The sequence below is a fragment of the Electrophorus electricus genome, chromosome 20 (genome assembly GCF_013358815.1).
Source record: "Electrophorus electricus isolate fEleEle1 chromosome 20, fEleEle1.pri, whole genome shotgun sequence".
Taxonomy (NCBI): Eukaryota; Metazoa; Chordata; class Actinopteri; order Gymnotiformes; family Gymnotidae; genus Electrophorus; species Electrophorus electricus.
The window spans coordinates 540,001-565,962 of record NC_049554.1 but is presented as its reverse complement, the minus strand read 5'-3'; the positions used below and the strand labels follow the sequence as shown (position 1 = coordinate 565,962).

The window sequence follows — 25,962 nt, the reverse complement described above, 5'->3', positions numbered from 1 at the left end:
TAGCTGGACTGTCCATTCTGTCCTTCCACTTTATTTCTTCTCTCATCAGACTTCAGATTCATATTTCATTTCCTTCATTGATGCGGGTGATTATTTGTCCATCCCATCTCATGTCGATTCATTTATCAACAGCATCTTGGTCAGAACTACATACACTTTCTGCTTCCCTTTCTCTCTCGCTCTCTCTTCTTTCTTTCCTTCTTCCTGTCATTTGTGCTTTTCCCACACCTCTTCAGCAATTCCCACCAGACTGCCACGCGACAGACCTCATTACAAGAGGGATGTGTCTTTGCAGGTCCTAGAACTACACTCAGATCTGTCAAGTCACCCTGAAGAACCACCTACAGCCTCAGACACAGTGATGGGGACGAGCTGAGCTGCTGAAGAAACAGAGGCGCTGAACAATCCCAGAGTTCCCTGCGTCTTTTACAAATTTGTCTCCTCACCCATTATTTTACTGTGCCAAAAGTCACATTTTCCTGCTGGGATTGCACTGATTTACATGATATCTTTCTGTTTTTATTTAGTTTTTTATCTCTACGTTTGTTTACATTCTTGAAGTGATGCACTTTTATGACCATTTCCACTGCCCAGCAGATAATGATCCATGAATTCAATTTTGTTTCTACCTTTTTTTTTTGTTGTTTAAAAATAAGATGCATCAAGACATTGAGTTTTCCCAGAAGCGTCTCAATCCAGTGTGATTGTTTTGAAAATATCAGGGCAATGTCATTCACAAAACTAAAAAAAAAATGACAGAGGATCTAGTGCAGTGAACTCGGAGCAGAGGTGAGAGATTCCACAGGAGGGTGTGGGAGACCTGCCAGAAGCAGTGATGGGTTGGGAGCACGTCCGAGGCCGAACTCAGAGTGCAGAAGATGGCGCACAAGCAGCGAGTTGCCGTGGGAAGGAGAGTGCTGGAGTCTTCATGACAGATGAGGGAAAAGATGCTGCAGACCACTGGGATCAGACCACTGGGATCAGACCACTGGGATCAGACCACTGGGATCAGAACGGTGATGAAGTGTGTTCATCATGCTCCATATCCAAACAAACTTAATGCTGAATAAGTTTGGGATATACTGCCATTCTGTATGTATGTATACACACACGTTTACCTGTGGAGTTTTCTCCACTGTTCTGCCTTCTTTTAATACCATGTAAAGAGCAATAGAAGACACAAACTACAAAACGGTACCAATTTTGCTTTTTTGTGAGAATTTTATATGGACATTTTGTAAAAAAAACAAACAAAAAAACAGATTTGTCAGGAGTTGCCTTTTATCACTTTTACTCAAAACAACTTTTGTATTTTAGACCTTAGAAATGAAGGATGCTGTTTTTGTAAATATTCCAGATGTGTTGATTAAAATTAATTGTACATTAAAAAGGTTTTTAAATTGTACAAGCCTGACCCCAGGATTGAAATATACTGTAACTCTTCAGCTAACTCTTCATAAATGTGCGTGTGAGAGTGCACAGATACTGATGTTTTGTGTTTGTTGAAACAGTGGCTCAGTTTAATTCTGAGTGATGAGTTTTATTTGGGTGTGTGGACACAGCCCAGCATTTTACTGTTGTGTTGCTCCTGATATCTTTCCCTTTTCATAATGATTGCATCCAAAACTGCATACCACTATAGTAAACCAAATGTTACCAGAATAAACCTCATACTATTATATTCTAAATGGCATACTTCCATACAAAACCACATGCTAGTATATCTAAATCATTTAGATTTCCTTTAGATTTCTAAATTGCACTATTTAACTCCCCCCAGGTTATGCCTCAGGTGTTTGATTAAATAGCAACTAATTATATATTGATTTGCCCTCTCTACTTGTGTACTAACAGCACATATGGTATGTGGTTTTGAAAGCAATAAGTCTTGTGATGTAGTGTAATTGTTATATGTAACCTAAAACAAAGCCTTATGCTTATGGAGAACTTTTTTTCCAGCTGTGGCTTTTGAGATAGTCAGGCATGCATCACTAGGAGGTTCTTTTAATTTGCAAACATTTCATTCCAGAGTGGAGTCAGAAAAGGCTTAAGCTGTTTGAATTTTAAAGCAATAAATACAGTCCTCTTGTTATTTAGCTGTACACCAAAAGCAATTGGAACATCTCTGATCAGGGTCTTTCCATTCTAAAGCAATCAAGGCTCAGCTGAATTTAAAAGTGAGATTTTATATATCAAGTTTTTAAAATAGAAGGACAAGTGTAAAGTTGTGTGATCGTTTGTTTGTTTTTTTTGTCCAGCGGCGTCAGGGAGGCACTTCTGGACATAAAAGTCCTTGATTGTGTACTTGAATGCCAGAGGCATTTAAGCCCATGGGTAATTAATTCAGCAGTTCCTCTAACAGCTTGGTTACTTTATCACACCTATCTAGTGGGAAAAGGGAGAACTCTTGGTTTTCTCTTGCTTCAAGGGCATTTGAATATCATGGGTATATACTGTACTGAACTCGCTGGCTGCTAGCTAGGGTTTCTCTAGCAGCACCATCTGCTGGACAAAAAACAAAACAAAACAACCCTCTACGTGTTTCTCTTTGTAATTCTCAGCATCTAAATCCCTGTCATTTAATGAGTGAGTCAGGCAATGCTACAGTCTACTGGACACAATGGTAGCTAAACATGGTAGAACAGACATTTTTCTGTGTGGAAACACTGTAAATGATCTCTAAACTGGAGTAAAGCAAAATTCAGTTTTTTAAGCATTTGAAACTTGCTTGTGTTACCTATCCCTCAATTCATTACTGTTCTTACAGCTTTAGATGGAATATGCACTCCTGTCTCGTAAACGCACTCGGATGATATTTGCTTTTTAATAAACTCAGAAGAAATCTCCTGGGTCTCGGCCCGCTTGTGCTGCACACTAGTCCACCTGCGGCACTGCTGCTCGGTCTTTATTGTGCCGCCTCAGTAGAGAGCACAGCCTGTTTGTCCAGCTGTGGAGGGAGGCCAAGGCGCCGCACTCTCTATCGTTCTCCTTCAGTGGAGCAGGGCTTTTGCCCAACACACGGAGCCTCAGGAACTCTATCCGCTCCTGGACTTCCAGCGTCATGGCATGTTGAGCTCCCAGAATCTTACAGTACTCTGCAGTCACACAGAGCCAATGGATAACAATGCATTACACGAGGTGCAACAGCACATTACAGGCACTTAATGTCAGAATACAACACCACTTTACAGGTAGTCAGTGTCAAACTGCAGTCCTGGTGAACCACTAGAGTTTGGAACAGTGCATTCGCATCGTGGTTCACCTTCCTCAGTGTTCATCAGAATCTGCAACGTCTCCTTCTCGTTCATACACACCAGGGGCAGGGGAACCTGAGGTAGACCGGAGCAACAGTGTGCGTACGCATACGCACGCACACACATACATGCGCACACACAATGGTAGCTAAACATGGTAGAACAGACATTTTTCTGTGTGGAAACACTGTAAATGATCTCTAAACTGGAGTAAAGCAAAATTCAGTTTTTTAAGCATTTGAAACTTGCTTGTGTTACCTATCCCTCAATTCATTACTGTTCTTACAGCTTTAGATGGAATATGCACTCCTGTCTCGTAAACGCACTCGGATGATATTTGCTTTTTAATAAACTCAGAAGAAATCTCCTGGGTTTCGGCCTGCTTGTGCTGCACACTAGTCCACACTATGTCCACGCACACAGCCACTAGGGGCAGGCCTTACGCTGGTCCTGTGGCCCAGCTCTTGCTGTGTAAACAGCTCTCGGTAGGCGGCGTCCTGGCTCAGCTGCCTGACGCGGTACCCTCGGCCGGGGGCCAGTTTCCACTTGCCAAAGCAGTGGGTGACGGAAGGAGCAGTACCAAACTCCACGGCTGTGGAGGAAAAGGAAGTGACGTGGAGGAGCACACAGGACTGCCACCGAAAATGAGTGCGTGACATAAGTTAAAACAAAAGAAAATTGATACTTGAAACAAAATGTTTCATATTTGTCTATTTCCATGGCCCGAGACTGTCGGTAATGGATGTCGAGGTATTTCTGATGTTACTATAATGGAAGCACATGAAAGGTTGTTCCCTGTGACTCGTGTTTACAAGAAGACCTGAACTGGTCTTGTTTTTTACTAAACTTTTACTTTTCTGTGTTTGTTGAAACAGGAAGGGACTTACATGGATTCCCCTGTTTTTTTGCTGTTTCCTAAACATAAGCACAGAACCGAAAACACTTTATGAATATCAATTGCATAATCCAATTATTTAATAGATATGATCTGCTATTTAATTTGGCATTAAACACTACTACACTTCCTGAATCATTGTACCCTGACCTGACATTAACCACCTGTTTTTTTGGCTCATCTTCACCATAGCCTTCCTCAGTCAGCCACTCCATATCAGCTTGGCTTTGAGCAAGCACCTTCATGAAGCCCTTATCTTCCTTGTTGGACTGATCATACTCTTCCTCTGAGCTGGGTGCACTACTGGCACACAAATCAAAACAGTGTTACACTAATGAGAGAAGCAGTGTAAATGAAAGTGTTGGCCCAGGAAAGACTAAAGGTCAGCTTACGCAGCACGGCGCTCCGGACACACGCTGTCAGGCTGCTCCATTAGTCTGCAGGAACTCTGTGTGTGTGTGTGTGCAAAAGGGCATCAATAACACACCTACAATATCAATTTTCAAACATGTGGAACCAGACCAGATATATGGGTAATTGGTTGTGCAGAAATAATATCATTAACACATCAACCAAAAATGAATCTGCAGAGCCAAAGCTGATCTTAACCGTTGATGCCACCGTTTTGGGGGGGAATCTATGAAGAACTTAATGCATTTCAGGTGTTAGTTCAAAAAACAGTTTTCTTACCTTGCAAGGCAATGAAAACTGCTTGTTTTTGTGTATTTGTTTTGAAAAACACTTAAATAATGCACTGGCATAAACATAAGTTATAGAACCAGGTCAATTATTACATCAGAAAGCCCAGTTGTGTGTTTTTGAGATTTTAATCAGATTGAGCTTTTATTCGTTTTCTAGCTTCTTACTACTGCAATCTCCAGCGTGTACTAGTACCAAACTATTTAATGAGCATTTAACTTACACATATTTGTTCTTGTGTGTTTCCTTTAAGAACACAAAGCCCTTGGTCATGCAGAGGATTGTTGGATCTCACCTTGTCCCTGCTCTGATCAAGCTATATGGTGTTTGGTGAGAAGGGTATGATGTTGGGTGGAGAGGTTTATGAGGAAGGATGAGAATGCCTAAGTGATAAAATGAAGGGGTTTTTTTATTGAAAACTACATTCACACACTTTATGGCTCACACTGTAACACCTGTGGTCATCTCTTCCACACACTACAGCTCCCCTACTAAAAAATCCACAGTAGTGTTCCTGCTAAAAAAATCTTTTCAGCAAACTTTTTATAGAGGAATTGAAATGTCATGTTGGTATGCTTCAGAGAAACATTTTTGTTTGTATATATGAATAAATCTGTATTTGACTTTCAGTTTAATCAACACCAGCATAGACAATTCTTTTCCCCGGACAATTCAACCAGAATAATATAAGTCACAAGTGGCAATTAAGGGTCCAGCACAACTCCGCTCACTTTTGCAGGCCACGAATTCTAAGTTTTAGAAGCTTCCCTCTGTCAGCAAAAATGCACCAAAACTGGCCAGCTATCTCAAACTACACTGAATGTTCCTATCAAATAACAGATAGAGAAATTTGAACATACACTATGGGAGCACTGACTGACACTGTGCAGGCCATACTGTGCGCCGATGTCTACATGTTTTTGAGTTTCAATGTCTTGCAAACATTTTCATACCAAAAATAAGTGTACATGTTCCTAACAGGATCGGTGTAAGAAATATGCTTGTTTTGCATGCTAAAATTGGCAATAGTGTCCCACTGTCCCATCACTAGCAAACTTTATACACTTATAGAAAATCCAACTCCCCCAAGACCATTCAAGTTTCGTGTAGATCAGCCAATATTACGCCCATCAAATGCATGCCAAAATCTGATTGGCCATGTTTTTAGTCATGGAGTTGTACTTACGAATCCTTCCAGAAACTTAACCTGCTGAGCAGAATGCAGTTTCGGCAGTTCTTGAGAAACAATTATATGCACGTTATAGTGCCGCCTCTTGAAAAAGCTGTGCCAAATTTGAAAAAAAGACTTGTCTATGACACATGTCACAACCTTTAATGCTGTGCTGTAGCCCCTGCATGGTGCCCCTTCCCAACAAGTTTGGGTGGTCCTCAGCTTTATGGTCTTTGCACTCCCTTGTGTTTCAGTGGAGAAAAAGAAGAAAAATAAGAAGAAATAAACAAATTACAATAATTATTAAAACAGGAGTGATAAAAACATATGACATCTTGGAAAAAAAAACAAAACTCCTCAATAACCTTTTATTAAAAAAAAGAAAAACAAAATTGTCTCAAGATAGCAATAAACTAATTTAAACACCAGCTAAAATGAAGTCTTTTTTGTTCTATAATACTGCAAAAACCTGACTACTTTTAAAACTCATGTCTAGTAACAATCCTAACACAAAGCAGCAATGAGCATGCATTTTGATAGGGTATAGTGTAGGTATGTGTGTGCGCACGCGCGGTACGACTTTTTATATAAATACAGAGGAAACAAAACACACATACATACATATTTTGAATTTGTATCGCTGAGAATATAAATAGTGTATCAGGCTCCTACTGCTGGAGCTCAGGAATGTTCCTAGTCTCCCCAACCTCCAGAAATACAAAAAACATGCCTTTTAACTTATCATTCTCGGCACATGTTCCTATGGGAGTGTGTTGAAGTGTCTCAGTGTTTGCATATTCATTTGTATTTGTGTTCTAATTCGAGTCCTCAAGGCTGCCGCTCTTGAGGTCAGATCCATCACATAGCCGGACCATGATGCTTTGCAGGCTGGGCTGCACGATTCCGAGCAGGGGCCTCTGGGAAGGGTCTCCATTCCAGCAGGCCTCCATCAGCTGCCAGCACTCCTCATCGAAACTGGGTAAGCGCTCAGGGCGCGAGCCTACAATATCATCATCATCATCATCGTCATCATTGTCAGTTAACAAAACATGCACGAAGCACCTTTCATTCAAATATGAACTACATGATCATGATGTTCTAGTGGCACATCCACACAGTGTTCTATATCCACACATTTGAACTGTTTCCATACTAGTAAAACGGTTCTTGACAGAAAGATAGACAGATAATGAGCAAAAGTACAAAGACATAGATGATGAACAAGAAAGGGGGTAGAGAGAGAGAGAGAGAGCAAGAGAGAAAGACATGGGGGAGTTTGTAAGTGTGCATTACCTCTCTTCACATTGTTCCAGAGCTGGTCTTTACTGGAACATTTCTCAAAGGCCTCAGGAAGTTTGACCGATCCAGTGCACAGATACCAGAACAGAATCCCGAAGGCATACACGTCAACGGAATGATCATACTTTCCTACACACACACACACGCACCGAGGCAAAACACACCATCCTGAATTTCTTATTGTTTCAAAGATAATGAACGTATGAATATATGTATGGGGTATGTGCGCGTCCAACCTGTGAACAGCTCCGGGGCCATGTGTATAGGGGTTCCCACTATACTACCGGACATCATGGCTTCTGGCTTACAGAAGCCCAGGTCAGTAATCTTAGCCCGGTTCTGCTTGTCCAGCTACATGCAGAAAAACAAGCACAACACAGGACTTTAGAATACAAGGACAAATATAGTCATTTCTCCAGTGCACCTGCTACACACGTGCATGACCAGAACTCCAGTTAACTGCATCATCTGCATCATCACAACGCAAAACAAGTGCTGCCGTGGAAGGCTAGAACTAGTCAGCCAGTTTCCCCGGTGAAGTAAAGCAGCAGAGATGTGAGGCAGAGTGGGACTTCCTACCATCTCCTGCATGCACACGGTTTTTGAAAGGCATTAGTAGAGGAATGTAGACCAAAGCTGGACCAAAGGCATTAGTAGAGGAATGTAGACCAAAGCTGGTGAACGTGTTGAACAACTTTACTTAGGAGATCCTCCTCTTCAAAAAGTACTCAAAATGAAAAGTGATTTAATACCAGTTACATTAGAAACCCATCTATAGGCATGTTATTTAAAACTTGAGCAGCAAAAGTAAAGCAAATGTTTATCAAAGGATTATTATTATCATCATCATCATCATTCCTGCTTAGTGTCAAGAACCAGCTATAGCTTGTTTATCAAATTCCATATCACTACTCATCTCATCACTGGACAAATGGTATGAACAAAATTCAGTTTGCAGTGAATGTTCTCAAGCCTTCTTTGTGAAAGAGTCCATTTAGTTTCTAAAGTTTCTAAAGCCTGCAGTGCTTGAGTCCAAACCACAATGTAGCAGAAGGAAACCAGTTTGGATCCATCCATGAACTGGGATAATGGAGAGGTGACGAACGGCAGAAGCTGAGTGGCTAACCTACGGTACTCAGCTAATGCTCATGAAATTAGCTCATGGCTTCAAACACTCTCCAACATCCTAATTTTAGCACAGACAAATGAGAAGAACAACACATACTGCCCACCAGGTGGCAGAATCTCAGGCAAGAATGTGGGTCAGTGGAGAATCGCACAAAGTCATCTAGGCTTGCTGAAGCCAGCCAGCATCACATCTGGATGCAGTACGATGACGTGAGTCTGTGATACCAAGGAAACGCTCTGCTTCACATGCCTGTTTATTTTGCTGGCTTAAGAGGAATGTATGCATGTCTGTGTTTATCTGATTGGCTTAAGGACAAATGTGGGTGTGACTGCTTCTTTCACTGACTAGATGAATGCGTGCCTATGTTTATCTGATTGGCTGGAGGAGAATGTGTGATGAGAGGGAGCTGCTCCTCTGCCCCAGTGCTCCACCCACCAGGACGTTCTTGAGTTTGATGTCTCGGTGCACAAGGCCCTGGCTGTGCAGGAAGCGAATCCCTTCCACGACATCCAGAGCAACCTGCAGCCGCTCCTTCAGGGACAGACCAGCCTGTGGGGCGCACACACGCACGAATGCACATGTTCAGATTAAATAGATAAAAATTGCTGTAATTGCACTATGCTAATTTTCTTCATGAATGGTCCTTCGAGTGGGTCATCTATTCACTTAAGAGCACAGCTATCCTAGAGAAACACAACCACAGACATTTCTACGTTCCAATAGTGTGTGTGTGTGTGTGTGCGCGCGTGCGTGCGTGTCTGCACCTTCAGGCCTGTGTACAGGTCTCTGTGCAGTCTCTCCATGATGAGCAGTACTGCGATGCTGGAGCCTCCCCCGTATGTGTGTGTGTGTGTGTATGTGTGTGTGCGTCTGCATCTTCAGGCCTGTGTACAGGTCTCTGTGCAGTCTCTCCATGATGAGCAGTACTGCGATGCTGGAGCCTCCCCCGTATATGTGTGTGTGTGTGTGTATGTGCGCGTGTGCGTGTATGCGTGTGTGTGTGTGTGTGTGCGCGTGTGTGTGTGTGTGTGTGCGCGCGTGTGCGTGTGTATGTGTGCGTGTGTGTGTGTCTGCACCTTCAGGCCTGTGTACAGGTCTCTGTGCAGTCTCTCCATGATGAGCAGTACTGCGATGCTGGAGCCTCCCCCGTATGTGTGTGTGTGTGTGTGTGTATGTGCGCGTGTGCGTGTGTGTGTGTGCGTGTGTGTATGTGTGTGTGTGTGTGTGTGTGTGTGTGCGCGTGTGTGTATGTGTGTATATGTGTGTGTGTGTGTGTGTGTATGTGCTCGTGTGCGTGTGTGCGCGTGTGTGTATGTGCTCGTGTGCGTGTGTGTGTGTGTGTGCGCGTGTGTGTATGTGTGTGTGTGTGTGTGTGTATGTGCGCGTGTGTATGTGTGCGTGTGTATGTATGTGTGTGTGTGTCTGCACCTTCAGGCCTGTGTACAGGTCTCTGTGCAGTCTCTCCATGATGAGCAGTACTGCGATGCTGGAGCCTCCCCCGTGTGTGTGTGTGTATGTGCGCGTGTGTGTGCGCGTGTGTGTGTGTGTGTGTGTGTGTGTGTGTATGTGTGTGTGCGTCTGCACCTTCAGGCCTGTGTACAGGTCTCTGTGCAGTCTCTCCATGATGAGCAGTACTGCGATGCTGGAGCCTCCCCCGTATATGTGTGTGTGTGTGTGTATGTGCGCGTGTGCGTGTGTGTGTGTGTGTGTGCGCGTGTGTGTACGTGTGTGTGCGCGCGTGTGCGTGTGTATGTGTGTGTGTGTCTGCACCTTCAGGCCTGTGTACAGGTCTCTGTGCAGTCTCTCCATGATGAGCAGTACTGCGATGCTGGAGCCTCCCCCGTATGTGTGATCAATCACAGAGCCGTGCAGATCCACCAGACGATCATGCTTAGGAAGGGACCTGAACGAGAGAGGGAGAGAAGAACAGACAAACCGACAGAGCGGGAGAGTGGGGATTGAAATAATCATTTTTAATAGTTTTTTTATACAAAGACATGCCACAAACTAAAAAGAAAAAAAAAAAGAAGTGGGCACAGAGCTAATAATTTCTAAGTAACAAAATTCAACAAATTTAGCTAATAGCTGGCCAGCAGAGGGCGCAGTATGCCTTACCGAGTGTAGTGGAACTCCAGGGCCAGGTCGTTCCAGTGCTTGTCATCGGGAGGCACCACTGATTTCAGAGCACAGGGGTAGCGTCTCCCCCAGCTATCACACAAATAGACCACTCCATACTGCCCTCTGCCCAGTTCCCGACCCAGTTTGGGCTTCCCTAAAAAAGAAGAACCAACAGGAATCTAAGCTTACAAAGTCCCACAGAAGCTCAACTGGAGTCTGCAGATTTCAGGAGTCTGTCACTAACATTTGAAACCAAGAACATCAAATTATTCCTGTAATAACCACAAGCTGATTCTCCAACAATATCTCTCTCTCTCTCTCTCAAGGTGTGTGAGTACAGAAGAAAGACTTCTGCAAGATCTCATTTTGCAATGTCTTGCTGAAATAAAAGTTACACAAGTCAGCGTGTGTATGTGGGTTTACTCGCTGTGGAGCAGGAAGTCTATACATGTCTGTGTATATATATGCATATATATATAAAATGTGTGTGTGTGTGTGTGTGTGTGTGTGTGTATCACCATGCCACAGGAAATTTAAATGCCTGAGAACACATGTTTGTGTGTGAGAGAGTCTCACACTAGCCAACCTTAACACAAAGATGGAAGAGTTGTGCAAGAGCACAAGAGCAAGTCAAAGCAAGGGGTGTGAAAGTCATGACCTAGGAAGAGGTTCAGAAAGGTCACCTGCCTCACATTTTAGACATGAAAATCACCAATCAAGCAGGAGTAAACACCAAGCGGTCACAGTGAAAAGCCATCTTTCTCCATTTTTTAAATTTGCATTAGCATTAAAAAAGGAGGAACTTCTGCATTTCAAAAACTGCCTAATGTTTTGGGGAGCATTAAAAAAGTAGCTCACAGGAAATGATGCATTAACCATAGCTCTGCAAAACTAGAAAGCTTCTCAAAAACGCTTACCAGGTTTATTTATAGACACATTCTGCATGCAAGACACTAATTATCACTACCTATTTGTTACTTAACAGCATATACAACATCTTAATTTAACACATTTCTAATTTCATGCACATTTTGCTGCTAATTAAAGTGAAAAAAAACAAAACAAAACTGAAGGCTGAAGTATTGACACTGAAACTCAGGAACCAGCACTGCAGTGAGCGCATGCAGAGAGAGCAGCACAGAGCTCCAGCACTGCAGTGAGCGCATGCAGAGAGAGCAGCACAGAGCTCCAGCACTGCAGTGAGCGCATGCAGAGAGAGCAGCACAGAGCTCCAGCACTGCAGTAAGCGCATGCAGAGAGAGCAGCACAGAGCTCCAGCACTGCAGTGAGCGCATGCAGAGAGAGCAGCACAGAGCCAGTGTGCTGGTGTGTGTTTGTGTGTGCACGTGTTCTCACCGTGCAGTAGAGCGTCTCTGAGTGAGCAGCTCTCCAGAGAGAGGCGTGCCAGTCGAGGGGCGTGTTCTTTCCGCACACGCAACCACAGATCCTCCGTCCTCTCTAGACGACCCGTATGACGTTCCTCCAACTACACACACACACACGTGCATGCACAAATACACAGGCAGGCACATGCACACAAACATGGACATACACACGCGCACACAGACAAATGCAGACACTGAAAATTAAACCCTGTTTCTCCAGTCAGCAGTGGCATGGGTATTTTAGGCCGAATTATATCAGCACAAATCAGTGTTTTCCTGCAGTAGCCCAACGCGTTGACTAAAATAAAGAGGCTTTTTATTAATAAACACAATCACATTATTGCTCGTGTGAATGAATATAATTACTGATTAATCTCACACCTTCCCTCTTTCCTTCTGTGTTCTTTCTCTCATATTATACGTATACACACACACACCATTTTGCAAAAGTGTGCAACCCATGTAAATGTTATCAGATAATTTAGATCACAAATGACTGATATTTGGTGCAGTCAAATTTTAAATTTAAAAGACTGGTCCTCAAACTGAATTAGTGATCTTGATTTTATGTAAGAAAAAAAATTCTTAAAACCTGTAACAACCTGAATGCTTACAAATGGCGCTAATGTAATTTATTAATTCTGTGGGAAATGCACGAGGTTGAACCGTTGTGCTCTGGGAGCTGCAGGTGGACACAGGTAAAAGATGTCGCCTTTACCTGCCAATCATTAGAAAAGTTCACATTTTCTGAATAAAAGACCCCTTAGTTCAAGTATTACTACTCAGACAGTGAATCTGACGGAATACAAAATACTGAAATGTCTGGATATCCCAGTGATCACTGCAGGATTTATTGAGAGCTCCACAGTCTTCATCCAACCAATCTGAAGAACACCATGCAAATCTGATGGGTGAAAATCCCTTCAACGCAGTGCACAAAGCTGGCAGAAACCTACCCCAACAGACTTAAAGGTCTTACTGCAGCAAAGGTTTATTCTTCCAATCACTTGAAGGGTTTATATACTTACTCAAGCAGTATTTGAGGTTTTTTTTTTTAAATAAATGTTGACAATTTGTATTACAGTTAAATCTGATAAACTTAACAAGGTACTGTATAAAAATCAACTTGTAACAAAAAGGGTGCCAAACCTCATAAAATATATTCTTAAAATAAACTAATCATATATACTGCCTGGCCAGATAATTACTGCACAGGTGATTATGTTTCAGCTGGCAACAAGTTATTGATCCCCAACTGATGCAGTGAGTAGCTTCTCATTTGTTAAACAACCATGTCGAAAAGACACATCCTGTGGTCGTGGAAAAGATGTTAATCTGTTTCAGAAGGGTCAAATTATTGGCATGCATCAAGCAGAGAAAACATCTAAGGAGATTGCTGGAACTACTAAAATCTGGTTAAGAACTGTCCAACGCATTATTAAAAAGTGGAAGGGCAGCAGAGAAACATCATCTCTGAGGAAGGAATGTGGTCGGGAAAAAATCGTGAACAATCGTGATCGGCGATCACTTAAACATGTGGTGAAATCAAATCATAGAAAAACAACAGTAGAACTCAGGGATATGTTTAATAGTAAAAGTAAGAGCATTTCCACACACACAATGCGAAGGGAACTCAAGGGATTGGGACTAAACAGCTGTGTAGCCTTAAGAAAACCACGTTATTGAGACTAACTGGCAAAAACGGCTTTTATTTGCTAGGGAGTATAAAGATTGGACCCTGGAGCAATGGAAGAAGGTCATGTGGTCTGATGAGTCCAGATTTACCCTGTTAAAGTGATGCAACCATCATGCCTAGTGCCTACCGTACAAGCCTGTGGGGGCAGTGCTATGATCTGAGGTTGGTGCAGTTGGTCAGGTCTAGATTCAACAACATTATGTGCCCAAAGAATGAGGTCAGCTGACTACCTGAATATACTGAACGACCAGGTTATTCCATCAATGGATTTTTTTCTTCCCTGATGGCTCGGGCATATTCCAAGATGACAATGCCAGGATTCATCAGGCTCAAATTGTGAAAGAGTAGTTCAGGGAGCATGAGACATCATTTTCACACATGGATTGGCCACCAGAGTCCAGACCTGAACCCCATTGAGAATCTTTGGGATGTGCTGGAGAAGACTTTGCGCAGTGGTCCAAATCTCCCATCATCAATACAAAATCTTGGGAAAAAATGAATGCAACTCTGGGCAGAAATAAATGTTGTGACATTGCAGAAGCTTGTGGAAATGATGCCACAGCGAATGCGTGTCGTAATCAAAGCTAAAGGCAGTCCAACGAAATATTAGAGTGTGAGACCTCTTTTTTGGCCAGGCAGTGTATAAAATCAACCACTGAGGTGGGTATCAGTGATAAGGAACACATTTAAAAACTGGACCGGCAATACACAGATTAGATGAGGAAAAATGAGGTAGTTTAAGATAAACTGGACAGATAAGTCTATGGCATCTATGTTTTCCCTGAGTAAGCTTCATTGTCTGAGTTTATGGGATGTAGGGACAGTTTAAGGAATGTTTTTGATCATATTTTGCAGATGGTAGTCTCTGATGTTTAGTATATGAAAGGCCAAAGGGATTCTCAGGTTCTGTTTCTCCTAACTTGCCCTCTCCTGCCAGGCCAGTTCTTCTGCCTCATCCAGTTTCAGCTGCTAGGTTATGATCACTGCTTCTTATGAGTGTCTGCTTGTTGTCTGTAACTCAGTTTTGTGTGTTTAAAAAGTAATGTGTAATTATCGGATTTATTTTTATTTTAAAGGTATTTTAGAATTCTGTTTCTCTATATTGTAGTTGTAGTGCTAGTATATTATTCAGACTTGTAGCCAATGAAATTTATTGTATGTGAATTTAAGTTGGAAATGAAACACCAGAAAATCAGATCCAGCAATTTGACAGGACTGAACCTAGAACAGTCCAAACTGCTGTCGGATAAGAGGATGCTGTATTTGATGACCCATTAGTCCTGCAAAACTTAGTGTCAGACCACACCCCCTGCCCTCATGCGAGTGCCTGCAGGTGCACGTGTGTGTGTGCGTGAATGCCGCACGTTACCTGGCGCAGTGAGGCGGCAAACGCATCATGTGAGCTGTTTAGGCGGGTGCGGAACTGGGAGCAGATGCTCTTGGCCAGTTTAGCAGCACTCAGACTCTCTATGGCATCCTGGGCTACTTTCCTCTTCCACTCTGGAGTTATTGCTGGAGGGTTCACCCAGGTCAGCCTCTGGATGATCTACAGGGGAGAGGGGGAGAGAGAGAGAGAGAGAGGGAGAGAGAGAGAGGGGAACCATCTCTACTCATCTTGTTTACTGCTGATATTGTAGCTCTATGCTCTACCAGTGAGGAACTCATACTGCGGTTGTGCCTGGGTGATCTTTGACCGAGTGGGAATTTCACACCTGTTTGATCTGCTCCCAAACCAGTCGTGTAACAGAAGATCCAGAGTGAAATGTCACCTCCACGTGATAGGCAGCATTCAGGATCTGAGATCACGTGATCACACAGGAATAACAAAACGGTTAGAGTACTCCAGGTTAGAAGGCCACTGAGCACTTATAATTTAGGCATCTCTATGTACATTTTAAAAAGTTGTTTCTCTGCACATCTCCCCACAACTACTTAAGGTGTGTGCGTCTGTGCGTCTTGGTCCGTAACCTGTTTCAGGTGGTTAGAGGTGACGTTGTGAGCGGAGGTGTCAATGTTCGATTTCTCCAGGCTGCTCAGACACCTCTCAAGTGTGCCCACGCAGCTCTCGCGCAGATAGTTCACTGAGCTGGTGAGTTTAGTGGCCACCGCCTGGTTCAGCTGCACCACGATCAGCTCCTGGATCTGCTGGATACACGACTTAATGTCCTTAGAGGTCACGGGCTCTCCATTTTGGGTCACGATAATATCTGAGAGAAGGGGGGTGGGGGGGGAGAGAATAGTCAAGCATTCTCACGAATACACTGAAGACTGCACTATAAAACACCCAAGTTAGCCACAAGCATCTAATTTCCTCTAATGAATTTCCTCAAACAGTACAACTATTCATCCCACAGTCTCTGCCACAGTCAGTGTACTACTGCTGAGTAATCACTCACACGCACACTGACTTAACAACACTGCTAACCAGTGAGTGTGTGTGCATATATACAGAAACGTACCTCCACACAACCACTGAACTCCAACACACAGACCACCTGCTCGAGTTCTGGTTTTCAGCTGCAGCGAGCCTACCGCACAGGGCACTACTCCACAGAGACGGCCCCCCCACTGCGACTATCGATCCTTGAACCCTGACCTGTGAACTCCAGGTTGGCGGCATCCTCCAGCAGCTGTTCCTTCATGGTGCTGAGCGTCTCCACGATCATGTCCTTCATCTCCTCTTGCTTGCGGTTGGCGATGGCCATGAGCGAGGCGAAGAGCTCCCCCTCCTTCTCCCGGGTGTACTCAAGCCGGCGTGGGGTGATCTGGAGGTCCCTCTGCAGGTCGAACGCCTACGGGGGTAAAGTTGGGGGCGGGGAGCATACAACGACAAGCAGCCATCAGCACAACAATAACTGCAAATGAATAACAAAAAATCAACAGCAACAAAGAAACTGAGACCCGTTCTAAGCAGTGAAATCCATTAGGTTTTGTATTTTGTATTTGTCCTGTATTTCTTATTGTTTATTTAATGACATTTTGCACTATATCGGACTGGTTGCACTTGTGTAGCATGTTGTCTGTTGCACTGTTGTTTTGTGTTGCACCATGGTCCTGGAGGAACACTGTCTCGTTTTTGTTGTGTACTTGTATATAGCTGAAATGACAATAAAACCTCTTGAACTTGAACTGATCATCTGAAATTATGATCTGCTATGATCTCCAATATTACATTACAAATGTCAGTATGGAATATATAATAGCTTCAAGTCAATTGGTAAATCCAGAAATTAATATATTCTCCAATCAATATTGGGAGAGATGTTTAATGCTGAAGTTATTACAATACCAATATAGTACTAATATTACTGTGCCATCACATGAATCATTAACATGAACACCAAAACATTAACAAAAACAATAAAAAAAATTTTTAAGAAAGCACAATGCATGTCAATTCTTTTGCCATTGTAATAAAACTGCTTGGAATCCTAAAAAAATTCCTTGCAAATATTCTCTCTATTCAACTAGCACGGAAACAATACTATTACAAAGGCAACAATCAGCATATAGCATGCTCAAAACAGACATATATCCCCACACCTCAAGTTAAATATTTAACTAAAAAGTATAGTGAATTAATGAACTATTCTGCATAAGCAGAACTTTGAAATCAGATAAGGGGTTTGTTCAGGTCATTTTGCTGTATTGAAGAGTCTTCTCAGCAGTTAGTTCATATATACTTTAGAAAATAAATAAATAACTAAATGCTTGCAAGAGGAGTAATTTTGCACTACTCTACAGACCAGCATCACTCCCCCCGAGCACATCCTTCTACAGCCAAACTGGGACAGTTCTTATAGCTCTCCTTATTTTAATACTACAGGTGTGCCTCAGTGGTATGTTTTGGGACCACCACTCTCACCTGGTTGATGAAGAGATTGAGCCAAAGGCAGTGCAGGGCATTGAGGCGGCTGGCAGCCTCCACCTGCTGGCCAATGAGCACCTGCCTCGCAAAGGGACCCAGGAGGCGGTGCAGGCGGTCCACACTTTCCCCAAGGACGCTCCCGTGCGGCTGGGAGGGGGCACCGCAGGAGCAGTTCCCCGCCCCGCTCGACAGGAGGCCCAGAGAGACAAGCTGCTTGTAGAGAGCACCGCGTTCGGCAGGGCGGCCGGGCTCCGGGGACGCCGTCTCGCCTGGCTGCGGCGGCCCGGAGACTCGAACATAGCAGATGGGGTAGGGAAGCAGCTCTCGGATCTTGAGGAGAGACGCTGCCTGCTCCTGGGTGACAGAATCCTGGCTCAAGGCATAGAGGGTGATGGGAATGGTGTCACGTAGGCAGTCATCCAACGCCTGTGTGAGGGTCTGCACGCCTGCACACGGCACCACCATGATCTTAGCCTCCTGGGAGTGGCAGAGAGACAGAACAATACCAACATAGCCCAGCAGCACCCTTTGAGAAATCCCAATTTCTCCCGGTCAAATTTCTTTTCAAAGTGGGTTATCATCTGAGCAGTCAGCCAGTGTTGGTCACAGTGCAATACATTTTATAAAGGATGACCACACCAGGGCAAACGTTGGTATGGTCAGCAGTAATGGCACCCCTGCAGGCCAAAAGCCACTGCCTATTTGTATCCTGATTTGCTTACTATGTGGATGGACATCAGCTAATTACTTCTGTGCTACACTTCTTGGCTATATGGACAGTGAGTCAGCAGAATGCACAGCTTAACCATAGCCCATATTTACACATCATCTCAAATTACCTGGTCTAGGATCAACTCTGATGCAGGTATATGATCATATGCATCACCACTGGGAAGGCAAAGCCTGATTCTAGACCAGCTCATCTTATTCTGAGCAGATTAACAGATATAACATGAACTGAGAACTGTGAGGAAGAGGTCATACAACTGGAAAATCATCCTGAATACAGGATAAGGAACATAGGCCTGACATGTATGGAACAGGGAAAGCTATCAACATTGATCAGATTGCTGACAATGAGTGGAAGCTATCAGACAAACAAATCCTACCAGTGAGTGTGGCCAAGGTCATACTAACTGCTGACCTGCTAGCCTCCATTCGATATCAACCACATAAGCAATTCTGGATTAGAGTGGCCAGATGTCTGGTCTTAGGCTGGACAGTCCAGTTTTTCAGCTCCCCATCCTCCATTCAGGCATTCCCACACATATTTCTCATCCTTCTGGTGTTATTATTTTTTAAATATCATTTTAGCGGGTCACATACATTTCAAAGCAAATACCTTGTATATCACCACCAAAGGCATTTCAGATCTCTATCAGCAAAATGGTTTCATTTTGAGGATTAGGAAAGAATTACATCTCTTTGGGGGCGACATATGTGATGTCCTCCTTTCAGGAGTCATTAACGTGGCCACCCTATCTTGGACGAAAGCAGACATGCTATCAGAATACGACTGCGGCTTCGACAGCACAGCAGGCCTGATGTATGGGACTTAGTAATGATGGCTAACAGGCCATCAATATCTCAGAGTTCTCGTGGGAAAACCTGCAGTGGCCTGACCTAGAGCAAAGAAATACTGGACAGGGGCAGAAGTTGACATGCACTGGTAATTAAACCGATGGGAGAAAGAACTGACTAGAGACAGAGAAAAAACTGACTATGACTAATATAATACATTTGAGGTTTCAAATAATGTTAACAATAAAAGACATCAACTTAATATCAAGTAATATTAAATAAATAAATAGAAATCAAAACTCAAAACCACCACCGGACTCCCCAGAAATCTCAGAGCCACTATGTGCGTATTCCAACCTGGCAAACCGTTTATTCTCCCTTCTGTGATGCACAGCCCCTCGGGCTCAACACATCCAGCACAGGAGGGACAGAAAGAGTGACAAAGCAATCAAGACCGAATGAGAAAGAGACCAAAGACAGGGGAGAAAAAAAAAAAGAGTGGGGGAGAGAGAGAGAGAGAGAGAGAGACTTCAGTCTAACCAACACACAAAAGAGGCAGTCAGTGCCGTCTCCAGCAAAACAAGCCCGGCAGCCGTCTAAAACCTCTCCAGAACAAAGATGGCCTGCAAGCATTTGCTTTAAAAACTAGCAGCCTGTTTTTTCAGCCATAATGCCCCCCATTTTGCAGAAGCAGCACAGCCACCCAGAGCCTCCCTGTGGGCACTCCCTTCAGCCTCGGATCTGATGAAAACAAAGTGCTGCTTCAGTCTCAAATACCGCAGCCGTACATTTCCCCAATACAGTTGTTTTTTTTAAAGCTGCTTGTAATGGTAGAAAAGAAGACTCCATAACACATTACCCATTTAGTCTTCTAAAGTACTAGGAAAGAAGCCGTGTAGGTCCTGTGGGTCACATACATATATGGAGCGATACAGTGTGTCCATGGCTTTTGCAAGTTTTTTTTCCTTTTCGGCCCCTCATGCTGGTTTTTTTTTCTATAAGTCTGCAAGCTGCAAAATAAACTCACTCAAATGTGATGTCTCATTTTTTACATTTCATTCTATTCCATAGGACTGATGCAACAGTCGCACTGCCAGACTCCAAATCCCAAAATTCCTAGGATCACGCCAAGATTCCCAGAATTCCTTAGGACTACTCCACTCCACATTTTCAAAGTGATACTACAGAGGCATTTTTTAACTGGCAAATGTAGAAGACAGGCAACACAATCCCAGCTCTGTATGTGCAGTAATATTTCTTTGTAGAAAGAAAACGTACAGAAATGATCCATGATGAACGTGAATGTGATCTGAACAAACAATGAAAACAGGCAGAATTATGTTATTATTAACAATCATGAGGTTAGCATGCGATTAGTTGTGTTTGTATTGTAGCCAATAACCCATGACCTTGAATAACAGCCACCAGCATTAACCCCGTTAACTCCAGTGGAACAAATGACGGACATTGGCTGGTGAGATGTCTGCATCACTTGTAGGGCACATGCCTCCCTGCACTCTCACCGCGTGTTCAGTTGAGTAAGGGGGGGAGGAATCTCAGGCCACAGGTCCTAATTAGCACGGAGGTGCTGGGATCTCCTGAGCCACTCCACATTTCTTTAGCGTGCCGGTGAGAATGACACAGCACTGGAGCACCGCCTCACCCACAGGACAGCGGACACTCACCAAACACACAACATCCACTACACACAGAGCACCGGTCCCAAATTCCCACAGCCAGAGATCAAACACCGTGTACAGCATGTGGTGATGAGCGTGCCAGCCCACCAACAGCACACACTTCTGCACGGACCCTCTCTGGAATCTGCCCCAAAGCCCTTTGTGCACCTGGAAAGTCTGGAACACTGGTCTACTCTTAAGGGGAAACCACAGCACAAGCAGACAGACCTTAAAACCTAAAAACTAGGTACTCAGATTAGAGAAAGTACCTAGAGAGGTGTGCAAAGATTAAAGCTGTTTAACCAAACAAACGATACAGGCCAAGCACAGCTCCAGCCACCGGGAACTGAAATCCATGACGGCTTTCTGATTAGGTTGATGTTGGTCATGTGCACACAGCGTGAATGTACAAAGTACAGTCAGTCACAAATCTAGTTTTCTACTTTCTCCAAGTTTTTTCTCAAGTCAGGGAAACAAACAAACCGTCATGGTAACCTGCATGAAGTCTTAATATATAGGACCCTGAGGCCAGATTCTCATCAGTGTTGTTGGGCGTTTCTCTACGCAGTGCTCATGAGGTACACAGCTGAGCTGAAGCGAAGGGAAGTTGCACAGCGTGGTGGTGGCTTAAAACAGGCAGAAAAAGACAGGAGGGGAGAAGAGGAGACTGAGGAGAGGAGCTGCTGACCTCACGTCCACACAGCTGTCCATCAACCCACTTCAGGACCTTTCAGAGGTGTGACACGATATAAACCTCAAACACATCTCCACTGTTTGAGTTGAGCATAGATCCAATGTGAGCACCAAGTAAGCTCTGGGATTCTAAGCCGTCTAAGAGAGCATTTGCACGATGCCGTTTCAACTTGTGCAAGTTGTATTACGTACTTGGATAAGGGTCAACACAAACTGCAATTGAATTCTCTAGCCTGCGCGACGCACCTCACATTTTTAAACCGTGCGGTCATGTTGAGAAACGTCACCTTTTGTGCTGAGCATCGCAGAAGACTGCCACACCTTGTCCACTGTTGACCAATCAATCAAGTAGGGCCTTAGATGCACTGATGGACGGAAAGGTAGTTTGGACTGTTCGCACCACAAGATATACAACACTCAATACAAAGATTACTGGGGCAAAATGTCTATCAACAGTCTTGTTCTTTTTTGGACATTCTCTGACTGATGTTTTGCCATACTCTGCCGCTATTATCTTCACTAACGAAGCGTGCTTCGCTTTCTCAAGCACACGATGCAGCATGCCTCACTTTTAAAAAGGTGAACACTCCCTCAATTCCTTAATACATTAAGATGTAGATTCTAGAACGACTTGCCGCCAGTAGCCAAGAATGGCGTGCGCCGAGTGTGTCCTGACTGTGTTTCAGAAGCTGTAGAGATGAATGGAGCTCACTCTGTGGTAACGCTAGCGTTCAAATAGAGCCACGCCCTCTGCCGAGCCTCCACTCCGCCCACAGCAGAAGCCTTCGTCCAATTGAAAAAGCAGAGAAGCAACACCCCTGTTCAGAGGAATCACCAACACTGCTCTACTCCTGCTCAACACTTGCACACAAACAGGCGCACACTGTTATATCACTGTGTTCCACTTTATAGGGGAGATCTCTTGCAGAGGGGGGAATCATCAAGAGGCATGTCTACAATGCAGTCTCCTGTGTGGCTCCCGGTCCAATAAAATGTTCATTGTCAGGGGAAGAGGTTTATATGTTTAATAAACATATCCAGAACTATGGCATCCAGAAAGTAAGTGCTCACAAATGGGCTTACTTCATGTATTATGCATGTTTGGGATTTCCTAATCAATATTGCTTAGACATCACCCAGGCCAGAACACTGCATTTCCCAAATCTCCTTATGTCTCAACTTTCAGTATTAAAAACACCAATGACCCACCTTTTTGATTCAGCACAAGGGACATTATATTTATCCCAATAACCCTGGTCAACCCACAGTACAACATTTCCCATTACTCCCTTTGCCTCGGACCTGCAGTAGCATGTGATGCAGTGTGATCTCCAGCTCAGCCAATCGGTGTGCATTATCCTCACACTCCTCCTGGATCTCAAGGTCCTGCCGGGGCACTGTGTCCCACCGTCCGCAGTGTGCGACAAGCTGGTGCACTAGCTCATACTGCCCTGGCAATGCCAAGCTCAGCCGCGTCTGTCGCCCATGCGTGAAACACAGCTTCCGTCTCTTGCAGGTTCCACCCTCTGGTCCACAGGCCCCACCCAGCTCTGCCCCAAGGGGGAGGAGCTTCTCACCCAGGAGGCAGTTGAGGAGCTGGTAGCGGGCAGGGCAGTCCTGCCCTAGCACCAGGATGTATGGGACACTACCCACAATGCTGTTCAGATACTCCTCCTCGTCCCGTGGGAAAGAAACACAGTTCAGCTGACCTGGAGAGAGAGAGAGAGAGACAGAGAGAGAGAGAGAGAGAGAGAGAGAGAGAGAGAGAGACAGAGAGAGAGAGAGAGAGACACACACACAGACAGGGTGAGGGGGTAAAAGAGTAGGGAGAGAAAGAGGAGACTTACATCTAAATTCACAATAGTTTCAGAGTATTCAGATTAGTCCGATTATTCAGACTCAGATGGGTGAAACCTTTAGCGTAGTTTAAAAATTCTCAAACAACATGCCTTTAAAGGACAGACAGATAGCCAGAGAGCCAAAAAAAAAAGAAAAAAAAAAGAGTGAACCGCACACCAAGAAAGCAGACAAAACAGTCACAAATATGAAAAGACAAATTTTGAGTAGTTACAAAATCAATACAGTGCAAAGCCCATCTTCACCAAATACGTCCTATACCAGTTCAAAGAGTGATCTCCGGCCTCCCGCTCTCAGGTAGCACAATGATGCCTGCTGGCTACCTTTAAACACCTCACAAAATCACTCCACAAAATTTTGCTCCATCAGGTAAATATGGTCAAAAACCATCCTTCCCAAGCCGTCCTCTCACTAACGGGCACCACTGGACAAGTCCAGGTAAAGGCTAAGGATCGCGATGTCTATACATACCAAGATGTTACTGAGCCTCAACTCGTCTCAGCTGCCATGGCTACTCCCACCACCCCCTCTAGAAAATTGGACTAGACATTAATTGCTTATTTTTTCCCCCATTTTATTATTAGTTATTTATTGTTCTCTTAAAATGCTCACCACTGTGGTGACCAGAGGTTGGGCCTGCCCTTTGAGTCTTGGTTCCTCGCAAGGTTTCCTCTTCATGCTCTGGGGAGTTTTTCCTTGCCATAGTCACTTTGGCTTGCTCACTGGGGGCTTGGACTTGGACATTTGTAAAGCTGCTTTGTGACAATGTATTTATATAGTGCTTTTTACAACAAATGTTTTGATTTAAAAATAAATAAATAAAAAGAATTTACACAGAGTGATAAACCCCTGACCGAGGAGATTAAGAGCAGAAAGACCATGGCGGACCTTGTTCATAAGCCCTAAGCACCTTATTTCTAGATCCAAATCCAGTTTCCACAACACTACAAACAGTCACATGAACAAACTACACAAATGTGTTGAAAAACTATACAATTACACAAATGTGTAATCCAGTCTATTTTAGGCTCCCCTCTTATGACCCAGATTGACACAAACACACAAATTCTAAAATGGCTTCATAGCAACCAGAATAAAGGTTATATACAAATACAAGAAACGTAATATACAAATATTAGCATGACATAACAGTTGCATTATCAATTACCTTGATTAGGGTTATGAAACACCAATTTTCCTCATGGTTACAACTCTACTAAAGAACATTTAAACCAACACGGAATTAAAAGGACAGTAAACAAAATAAGCTTTAATGGCTATCGACATTCATAATCACTTGTCTCACACACACACACACACACACACACACACACACACACACACACACACACACACACACACACACAGTTTATGGTTATTATCCATAGTGACACAGACTGCTGTGGCTTTTCTAACCGGTGGTTCGGTTGTCTTTTGACAGTGATCACTGGCCTTTTTTAATGTTAGTGATTGTGACTGGTTATTTTTCAAGCCAATTGAACAAGGGTTTCTCAAGGCAGAATAAATCACAGCATAGTAAGACAAGCTCCCTGCGGGTAGATCAGCGTCATGGCGATTGAACCTTACACAGTGGAAAACCTGTCGAACTGCAATAGGCACCATAGCAGAGGGAATTCTGGGTGATATTCCCAACCCACTCCTCAGGGCCTTGGGCCAGGCCATCATTCCCTTCTGCGCTACATCACCTGAGGCAGGAATTCGAGAGCTCTGAAACTTGGCGGCTGGCGTACTAGGCTGAGTCCTGTGGGACGGCAGAGGGAACCAGCAGCCCAGATTGTACATCAAAGGGCTTGTCCAGCTCTGACCAGGACCAGGACCACACCCACAGCATGTTGCACAAGCAGCAACTAAACTCTAATCTACACTACATATAAGCAATATCTGGTCTGGACCCAATTCATATCTAGTCCAAATGAAATGCATATCTTGTATGGATACATTCCTCAGGTAGTTTACACAGGAGAGACATGTTCCAGGAATCTCTGCGGGTGTATAATTTTGCGTGTGTGTGTGTATATATATGATAGCTATATGATGGGAATAATAAATATATGTATATATGTGGTGTGCTGTCAGCATTACCCATGTATCTAGAGGTCAAGACCCACTAGGGCTTAAAAAGGATTGAAGGACTGTAGGTGTGTGTGTTCCTCATGCTGTTAGCTCGTGATTCCTCCATCAGAGCAGGCCTCAGTGTAATACTCCCCTCCAGCAGCAATGATATGCTCCTCCCCTCACCCTGTGACCTCAAAGAAAAACCTCATCTTCTCTCCAGCACTACAAGAACCAGACATGTGAAACTCAACTAAGTTCCATCTTGTTTCATTTAGAACATTTCAAATCAGATACTGGAAAGAGGCTGAATAATTAACTGAACTCTCAGTCCTGTGGGACGCATCCACAACAAATACGAGGGAGAGAACAACCACAACTCCAAGTTAGAGATCATCCACTTCATAATCAGTGAGGCGCCTGCACTGCAAAGCGCTCCATTTTCAACACACTCACAACACTGGCATCCAGTGGAGCAGTAATCTGGAAAGCTGCCAGGTCTGGCATTGTACTTCAGATCCACAGGGATGGAGACTACACCCTCTTTTCACACATGACAGCACAAGAATCTTTAATCACACCCAGCTCAGAAAACACGTCTGTAGTCAGTCAGTGACCAGGTAGA

At 43.9% G+C, this 25,962-nt stretch overlaps 2 protein-coding genes across 3 annotated transcripts in view; one reads left to right on the top strand and one right to left on the bottom strand.

The window, feature by feature from the left end:
- Positions 1-2,845, top strand: part of celsr2 (cadherin, EGF LAG seven-pass G-type receptor 2) — a 52,218-nt gene extending 49,373 nt beyond the window's left edge. Inside the window, exon 34 of one of the 2 annotated variants that reach the window (XM_035520544.1) lies at positions 296-2,845. In XM_035520544.1, coding sequence (XP_035376437.1) covers positions 296-302 — 7 coding nt within the window. In that variant the 3' untranslated portion in view covers positions 303-2,845. Of the gene's footprint in view, positions 1-236 lie in introns of both variants that reach the window. The other variant, XM_035520543.1, reaches the window with a different exon arrangement.
- Positions 2,846-5,239: 2,394 nt separating this feature from the next.
- dstyk (dual serine/threonine and tyrosine protein kinase) overlaps positions 5,240-25,962 on the bottom strand; it is a 49,850-nt gene continuing 29,127 nt past the window's right edge. Inside the window, exons 2-14 of the mRNA XM_035520400.1 lie at positions 22,710-23,116; positions 17,512-17,991; positions 16,243-16,438; positions 15,615-15,853; positions 15,359-15,442; positions 15,016-15,192; positions 11,922-12,051; positions 10,563-10,719; positions 10,218-10,350; positions 8,883-8,996; positions 7,555-7,669; positions 7,313-7,447; positions 5,240-7,019 (exon numbers count right to left, since the gene is read on the bottom strand). Coding sequence (XP_035376293.1) covers positions 6,835-7,019; positions 7,313-7,447; positions 7,555-7,669; positions 8,883-8,996; positions 10,218-10,350; positions 10,563-10,719; positions 11,922-12,051; positions 15,016-15,192; positions 15,359-15,442; positions 15,615-15,853; positions 16,243-16,438; positions 17,512-17,991; positions 22,710-23,116 — 2,552 coding nt within the window. The 3' untranslated portion in view covers positions 5,240-6,834. The remainder of the gene's footprint in view (positions 7,020-7,312; positions 7,448-7,554; positions 7,670-8,882; positions 8,997-10,217; positions 10,351-10,562; positions 10,720-11,921; positions 12,052-15,015; positions 15,193-15,358; positions 15,443-15,614; positions 15,854-16,242; positions 16,439-17,511; positions 17,992-22,709; positions 23,117-25,962) is intronic.